We start from the raw sequence: 9,198 nt of genomic DNA, 5'->3' as shown, positions 1-9,198 counted from the left end.
AGCGTCGTCTGTGCTTAACATGGGAAATGTTTAATGTGGATGTGACTATGGCATCTGCCAGCCTCCTATTGGCTGTGCTTCCCAGGATAACACAGTTGGCATCCTAGAAATAAAGAGTGGACCTGCTTTGCCCACCCCCAACCATCGCAGGGAGAGGTATGGAGAGAGACAGGGAGAGCGAGCGGATGAATGCTAATGAGACTGCCACTTATCAAGTGCTCCATCGAGCTCCGCACCTGATGGTCATGAAGATCCCTAGTTCTCTTCTGTCTTCTGTCTTCTCTTCTGGGAGACAGCACTGTTTTTATCGCCATCTTGTAGATGGGGAGACTGAGGCTTTTAGAGGGCACGAGATTATCCAAGTTTACCCAGTGGTGTCACCATCCTACCTGTTTGACTCTACGGCAGCCCTTCTGAAACGTTCATGTGTGTACAACCACCTGGGGACCTTGGTCTCATGCAGGTTCTTGATTAGTGCAGGACGTGATTCAGGTCCGAGGCTGGAACTGAGATGCTGCAGGTGATGGGAAGCCTGCTGGTCCGGGGATTGTACTCTGAATACAGAGGAAACAGACAACGGTTGGGTCTTGACTAGCTGCATTTTACATTTACCTGGAGCCGGGGGGCTTTAAAAATACTCCTGATGGGCATTCAGACCCCCTAATTCAGGGTCTCTGGGGTTGGGATTTGGCCGGTGTGCACCTAGGTTGAGGCCATCTGCAGAGTTGGGGAGTCCTGTGGCTAAAATGATCACGGTGAGCCTCAAGGCCCTTAGGTTTACTTGAACAGCAACGAGAATGAACGGTTTGGTTAGGAAGGGAAGGGGAAAAAAGAAAGACCACTGTGTTCTGGAGGGTGAGGTACGGGATACAAAATGAGGCCAAGCTGGGGAATAAGGGAGGGAGTGAAAACCAATAAAAAGAGCTGGAGCTCGTTCACAGGCAGGTGTGGGGCCAGTTGGGTGGTGGATCCTATTCGTCACAGGAGGTGGGAGTAATGAGGTTCCCTGGTTGGGACTGGCCAAGGAGGGCTGTCTCAGCAGCCTGAATTGTTTTCCTTCGGGGCAATGAGGTTTCCATTCAACATAGTGTCACCGTGAGTGAGCCCCGTTCCTGGTACTGGAAACAAAGATGTCGATGGCATCGTGTCTGCTCTAGGCAGGCGGTGACAGTTGGGGTGGGGTCTGGCCTCCACTGTGCTTGTCTCACTGACCGATCAGAGGCTGAGGGAATGGTAGGTTGTAGGAATACAGGGAGGTGGACTTAACCCAGCCAAACTCAGCCCAACCCACCCAGCCACAGTGATCAGGGGAGTCTGTCCTAGATGAGATGCCCCTTCTCTTCAGTCTCAGGGATGACAGACGCTGAGGGCCTGAATTAAAGCAATCACGGTGAGGATGAGGGACTGATCTTGAGGCATCCTGAGGTTTGATGACCAATACCTCCCCCTCCACATCCAAAAAATACAAGCTAGTGAATATAACAACAACAAAACCAAACCACGGGGAGAAAGCGGTAGGGCGGGGTGGAGGGGTGGGATGAACTGGGGGATTGGGATTGACATTTATACACTAATATGTATAAAATAGGTAACTAATAAGAACCTGCTGTATAAAAAATAAAATTCAAAAAAAAAACCACACACACACAAAACAGATACAGAGAACAAACTAGTGACTTCCAGCGGGGGTGGGGCACCATAGGGTCGGGGAGTGGGGTGTACAAACTATTGGGTGTAAGACGGGCTGCAAGCATGTATTGTACAACACGCGGATATAGCCAGTATTTTGTAATAACTGTAAATGGAGTGTAACCTTTAAAATTGTATAAAAATAATAAAAAAAATAAAAGAAGTTGATCAGTGGAAAAAAATAAATCTCCCCCTCCTGGCTTTGCCTCCCAAATTCAGGGGAGATGCCCAAACTTCCCAGCTTGGGGTTCTGGGCAGATGGCGGCAGGCGGAGAGTAGCTGATGGTTCAGGCTTGGCGCCTTGATGAGTTTAGGTGCCTCTGACGCAGCCAGTCAAATTGCCCTGTAAGTGGCTAGAAATGTGTGTCTAGAGCTTGGAACAGAGATTTGAGCTGGAAAAAGAGATCTGGGAGACACCGGCACATCAGATGGGATGTGAATGTCCAGGAATGGAAGAGGTGATCTTATGAGAAAAGACAAGGGGAGGGAACGGAAGTCTGTGGATGCCAACCTTTAAGGGACATAAAAAGGGCGGGAAATTTTTTGATAAGTAAAAATTAAACAAGAAAGGAGAAAACAGGACAAGGTAATGACCTGGAATCTGAGCAGGTGAGAGGTTTTTGAAAAGGAAGCAGTGACCGTGAATTTCAAATGCTACAACGATTTAAAGACGATACACTGCCAAGGGCTCAGTTTCTCTCTCTCTCAAACATTTTTAATGGTTCTCTCTGAGTGAAATGAGCAGGGTTTACACATTTTGATCTCTCTGTATTTTGTCATTTATTTTTTTATTATTTATTTATTTTTTGCGGTACGCGGGCCTCTCACTGTTGTGGCCTCTCCCGTTGCGGAGCACAGGCTCCGGACGCGCAGGCTCAGCGGCCGTGGCTCACGGGCCCAGCCGCTCCGCGGCATGTGGGATCTTCCCGGACCGGGGCACGAACCCGCGTCCCCTGCATCGGCAGGCGGACTCTCAACCACTGCGCCACCCGGGAAGCCCAGTAATTTATTTTTTTGTTGAAGTATAGTTGATTTTATTTCTCTGTATTTTAAAATAGCTTTTCTCATCTCATGATTATGAAATTACCCTTTGGAGTCTGGCCTTGGTGGGGACCGTTTCAGGAGACTGAGGGCAGAAGTGAAGGGTAAATGACCAACGTATTTACCTTCAGCTACACGGTCCAGCCTTTTGAAAGAGCACTCCGAGAGAGTGGGAACACATGGGAAGGATGCTGAGTACATGGGGGGAAATGATGAAATGGGTCATTCAGAAATTGTAATGCAGTACTCAGCAGCGGGTGGGATGAATCTCTGCTCCCATTCACTTCCCCAAGCCAAGATAAGGAAAGGCTTAAGAAAAGATTGCAAGCCAAGCTGGGCACTGTGGATGGCTGTGTCCTGCCTGGGCTTGAGCTGCAATGGAATCCAATAGGTCCTAGGCTTCTAAATCCTGCCCCCAAAGGAGTCAGTAGCCCAGAGGGGCACTCTCGTCCTAATTTGCACAGGCTTCCAAATTTTGGCTACTTTACTTCGAATGCTGCCTCAGAAGGGCACACCATTTTTTTTTCATTTAATTTTTATTTTACATTGGGGTACAGTTGATTTACAATGTTGTGTTAGTTTCAGGGGTACAGCAAAGTGATTCAGTTATACATACACAGAGAAAGATAAATATCGTATGATATCATATCATACTATAGGTGGAATCTAAAAAGATGATACAAATTAACTTATTTACAAACCAGAGACAGGCTCACAGACTTCGAAAACAAACTTACGGGTGCACCATTTTTGAATGCACACTGTGTCTAGGAGCTGCAGCCCTTAAATCTAACGGAAGATATCAGGATCCAGCCTGGAGTTTAGATGAAAGAATATTCAGATGACATCCATCTCTAAGCAACAGTTCACAGCCGAAGGAAGTGGAGTGGCTACAGGAATAAGGTTCAAAGAAGTTCCCAAAAAAGGGGAGAGCTATCATTTAACAAGCACCAGTGGTCTGGGGTTCTGCATCAGATATTTTCTGTTTTATTCAACCCTCATGAAAAAAAAAAAAAGATGTGAAATAAGGATCGTTCACCCTGTGTGACAGATGAACACATAAAAGACTGCGTTCAAGGTCACATAGCAAAAATACAAGGACTACTTTGACTGAAACCCAATACAAACCAACTTAAAAGGCAAAGGAATTGGAAAGAGGTTTCTTGGCTTAAATGGCAGTGATTTCAAGGATTAAAGGCGCAGGTACAAGAATCATGGTCTCAAACTGGAGCATGCATATTTTCCTCTTTCCTTCCTCCTCGATGGATTTCATTTTTGCAGCTCAAGAGGATGGCTGCTGAAATATCCAGGCTTTAATCACATATCGTGACAACCTCAGCTAAAACATGGGTTTATTCTCCCAAACTGTGTAGATCAGCACCAGTAAATGATTCTAGCAAGTCACACTTGAGTCCAGACCACCACCACCCGCCCACACCCAACCCCGCTTTGGCCAGACATTTTTTGCCCAAAAGAAAGTGTTATTATGTTTGCGCAGCTCTAAATCATGGATTAAACCAGAAGAATGGAGATGGAAATGTTTAGAAGGCAAATCACTCTCTCCAAAATTCAAAGATCTAATCAAATAACAAATCCTTCCTGCTTATAACTGTATCAAGGAGCCAATCCCAAGCCCGTCCTTTATTCTTTCTATTATACTTTGCTTTCTCCGTGAATAAAAAAAGAGTCAAAGGCATCTCAGAAGCTTTAAACCCTATTGGCTAGGAAGCAGTGCTGGCATTCACATGGAGGAGTAAGTACAGTGGGCCACAATTACGGGTTTGTAATATATTTAGTTACATCAGAAACACCCAGGTGTTGGTTCAAAGACAGATGTCTGGGCCTCATCCCAGACCCACTTAATTGGAATATTCATAGGGATGCCCAGAAATGTCAGGTCTAACAACTGCCCAGGTGATTTTGATTAGCAGTAGTTGTTCCCAATCTTGGCTGTCCCGGGCTTCGGGCAGATGGGCTGGTGTTAAACCTGTGAGTTTGGGAGTCATCAGGGCAGTTGTCTAAGCCTGCGCGTGATGAGATCTGGTGGTTGAGAAGGAGAGAATACTTCATGTAGACAAGAGTCATTTCCCTTTCTCGGGCAGCCTGAGATTTTCCAGAGCTTTGGCAAAATATATGCTCCATTCTTTGCTGCACAGAGAGTGCAGAACTTGGCCTTGAGTTCGTCTGTGGGAATAGGGAGTCTAGTTGTAATGCTGCCTCTCCAGTCTGGAACAGACAAGCTACTTTTAATTGTAGGGCTTGGGAAAGGGCTGAAAATAGAGCCGTGAAACAGCACATGTAGACAGAGCAGGGGAAGCTGAGATGAATAGAGAAAGTCTTAACATAGAGACAGTCAGACAAGCGCAGGTTGCAAAGAGAAGAAATTGATGCCAGTGTCCCAGGAAAGTGGCATGAACGACTAAATATAATTTAAGCTGAGAGAACAGTTGGTAGTTTCTAAATTGTGTTTGCGGATGATCTCCCGTCACTAATGAAAACCAGTCTATGCATGTCATCTGCTTGAATTTCACTATTTTGCATGGTGAAGGAGACACTTTATCTTTCTGGACGGTTATCTCTAAAGATGCTGCTCTGTCTTCCTCCCTCTCCCCCTCCCCACTGTTTTTGAGGACTCGGTTGTAACTGCACCTTGTTTTCTGAGACATTGGCTAGAAGGCAGCCCTTGCCTCTCAGGGCTCAAGGATGGAAATCCATTTCCGTCTCTTTATTTTTCTTTTTGGCTACTGTGTTGCAATAAGTCCTGTTTACTGTTTCTAGGTTACCCCGTTCTAGGTTCGGATACTTGGCTTTGGACATGTTTCTCTTTGGACATGAAAATGCCTTCTACAGGAAACCGTCAGGAACCTGTTAAATAGAACCTGACGGACCATTCAGTGCAGCTTTAAAATGCCAGAGGAGGGGCAGCATCCCTCTGTGAAAACCAGCTGTGATGGGAGAGGGGCTAAATGTTTCTTTGTTTCTGTGGAAGAGACCCTTGCATCCTCATGGAGCAGAGATCAAGGAAAAAGTGAATCAATAACAGCGATCACCATTTATTTCTTGCTCTGACCAGGAGGAGGTATGTGACTTAAAGCATATTATCTTGAAAAAGAGGTTAAACTTATGTCAGTGTAAAAAAGATGAGAAACCAATACCTAGAACTGTACCACTGATTTTAAAGGATGGAAAAGGGTGAAACTGTGTGATCTCTCCATTTCCATTTCCCCACCATTCCCTCCCTCCCTCCCTCACTCTCTCCTCCTTCCTTCCTTCCTGCAAATACTTACTGAATGTCTTCTCTGTGCCAGGCTCTGGGCTAAGTATGACAGAATACGCCATGACAGGGATAAGTTTTTTCTTTTCCCCATTTGTTCATGCAATGTTTATATCCCTCTCCCAAACTCATATATTGAAACCTAATCCACAATGTGATGGCATTTAGAAGGGAGGGCTTCGGGAGGTGACTGGCTCATGAGGGCCGAGACCTCACGAAAGGGATTAGTGCCCTTATAGGAGAGATCCCTCGCCCCTGCCACCTTGTGAGGACACAGCAAAAAGGCCATCTCTGAAGCAAGAAGCAGGATCTCACCAGACACCAACCGAATCTGCTGGTGCCTTGATCTTGAACTTCCCAGCCTCCAGAACTGTAAGAAATGTATTTCTGTTGTTTCTAATCCACCTAGGCTGTGGTATTCTGTTATAGCATCTCAAATGGACTGAGACAGATTACTATGAACTTTAGATATTCTTTATAGTGTCTTAAGATTTATAGTTTTAAAATCAGCTCAGATTTAGATTTCCAAGTAATTTAGAAGCTGGTGCTCCTTTGCAGTTCACAGCTGAAAGGACCATGTGCTCCTGACTCTCTGTCACCATCTAGAGGCAATTTATACATATTGCAGGGCTAGTTCCTAGAATATCAAGTGTGGAAAATCATCCCAGGAGTTGGGGCTTGCAGTGTTTGTGTGTCAGCCCAACAGAATAAATTGGACCCAGTCATCTGCAAATGAGTGGAATGGGAAGTTTTGCTCACATAGGAGTATGTGAGACGGGGGTCCTGATTTCTGTACCAAACCATGGAGGGTTGGGATCTCCTGGGTGCAAACGTTTCCAAGGGTATGGGAGAGAGCTGTAAAATCAGTGGGGGATGGGACACTTAGATTAAGCTCAAGGGGAGGCCTCCAGGCCCTCAGCGGTGGGCATTCAACAAATACTTGTCCAACTGAATGAGAAGCTATGAGGCTCCAGATCAGTGGAGAAAAATGCCACAGAGTAGGACTGGAGTCCACACTATTCATCCAGGTTCTCACTAGGGGTGATTTGGTTTCCCAGGGACATCTAGTAACATCACATTTTATCACAATTGTGAGGATGCTACTGGCATCTACTGGGTAGAGACCAGGGATGCTGCTTAACAGCCTACAATGCACAGGACAGCTCCCACCACAGAAAATTATCCAGCCCTCAAGGTCAAGGTCAATAGTGCAGAGAGTGAGAAGCACAGGTAAGAAGTGTTCTCTGAGACTCAAGCCCTGACCGTGGTGAGGAACCTCTACTCCTGGTCGCAAAAGAGCAAGACCAAAGGGGTGTGGATGACTTCACGCAAAGGTGTCTCACGGGAGAGATGCAGATCAGGGACATGGTTTCATTGGGCCAAGTGTGGGCATACCATGCACCCCTCCAGCTTCCTTTAGAAGCATAAAGCACTGAAGTTACCTGTGTCACAATCACCTGCAGCTGCTTGCTACAAATGCATATTTGGGCCCAACACCAAATCTACTGAATCAGAATGTCCATGGCTGGTGGCCCAGGCATCTGTATTTTAAGCCAGCATCATGGGTGATTTTGATGCACATTCAAGTGTGACATGAGATGGATAAGTAAAAGAAATTCCGGGTATCACCTCTTCTTATTTTTAAAGCCCACTTTTATTATAAAGGGCTCAGAAGAACATTCACTTAATCCTTGGGATATCCTTTGGCTATATTGTGCTTAACTCCTGTTTTACAGATTATAAAATGGAGGCCACAAGATCTTAAACAGATTACGTCGTGAAACCCACGTGATTTGTTTAACCTAGATTTTCTCACTGTGAGGCCTTTCCAAACAGAAGCTGTGCCACCTTCTCTGCTTTTCTAGCCCAGCTTTAGATCTTCACTGATGCATCCAGTGAAACAGACTCTGAACACACACACACACACACACACACACACACACACACACACACACACACACCACACACGCACACCTTAAATCGAAGTTTCTCACATGCTTCACCCACAGCCTACAAGGTCCTGTTGACCTGGCCATCTGCTATTTCTGTCTCTCCCTCTGGCCTGTAGGCCTTCCATCATGGCAGGGACGTTTCCTACTTCAAGACCTTCACTTACACTGTGCCCTGTCTCCGGACATGCAAGACCTCACTCCTTTCTTTCTTTATAAAACTGACCCAGTCTCTTTGGTCCTCTCTGAAATGTCAGCTCCTAACAGACATCTGACAGTTACACACCCACTCTTAGACCCCCTCCAATTAGATTAGATTCTGCTGTTATTCTTTCTGATTTAGGACCCCATTCTTTTCCTGTAGAGTGTTTGTGATCATTTTGGTTCTGGTATTGTCGAGTCATCCCTCGAGGGTCTTTAACATTAGCCTGTGAGGAGAATATATTTTGTTCATCACTGCAAACAGTGGGGATCACAAGATCAAATAAATGTGGTGTGTAAATCAGCAGGCACACAGCAGAGGGGATGCGCATTCATGGTGATGGCAGCAGTGTATGTTAACGGCTCGTTTCTGCACTTCGCGGGGTCTGGGGCCAGGATTCAATCTTGAGGAGCTGGAAACGCGGTCACTTGAAGAGGTGAGGCCACCGCCGGCCAGCCTGGGTTTTCACACGCTGCAGCCGGTGGCAAGGCTCTTGCTTCCAGCCCTCCAGGCCGCCTGAGATTTGCGAGTTACCGGGATTACTCTTTGGGTAGCGAGGTACTCTGGAGCCCAGCCAAGCCCGGTTTCCTCAACCTTATCAAGGGGTTAATAAGGCCCACCTTTGCAAGGAGAGGGTCCGAGGTGAGCGAGATAGAGCAGAGGAGGGCAGCTGGCCCTTTGGGGGTACTGAGAATGCTAAATACCTGGGCTGTCTCGCCAGGAGACTTGTAAAACAGAAGTCTGCACCGGCAGCGAGAGAAGTCGCGCCACTCACCTGAGCTGCCGCCCTGCTCGGCTCATCCCTCCGTGCGCTTCAGTGACGTTTTCCCAGCCTGGCCCAGGGCGCTCCCTCCCTCCCTCGGCGGTCGCTCCCTCCCTCCCCCTTCCTCTCCCCCAGCCTCCCCTCCCCGTGCGCCCCCTCCCTCGGAGCGGGAGCGGGGAATCCCACGCCCTTGCACCAGCCCGGGGGCTCGGACGGGCCCGGGAGCCGCTGGTCGCCAATCACCGTGCGGTGGAGAGGCGGGCGCTCGGCTCCGGCGCGC

At 47.2% G+C, this 9,198-nt stretch overlaps 1 protein-coding gene across 1 annotated transcript in view; it reads left to right on the top strand.

Annotated features, from left to right (window-relative positions):
- The first annotated feature begins 7,154 nt into the window (after nt 1-7,154).
- The window catches only part of ADAMTS18 (ADAM metallopeptidase with thrombospondin type 1 motif 18), a 162,933-nt gene continuing 160,889 nt past the window's right edge, over nt 7,155-9,198 (top strand). The window contains 1 exon segment of the mRNA XM_007447144.1: nt 7,155-7,234. Within this exon segment, the coding sequence (XP_007447206.1) occupies nt 7,155-7,234 (80 nt within the window).

Source organism: Lipotes vexillifer, unplaced genomic scaffold (genome assembly GCF_000442215.2).
Source record: "Lipotes vexillifer unplaced genomic scaffold, Lipotes_vexillifer_v1.1 scaffold871, whole genome shotgun sequence".
In the NCBI taxonomy this organism is placed as follows: domain Eukaryota; kingdom Metazoa; phylum Chordata; class Mammalia; order Artiodactyla; family Lipotidae; genus Lipotes; species Lipotes vexillifer.
Note: the sequence above shows the minus strand (reverse complement) of the source record. Positions and strands in the feature narration are given on the sequence as shown.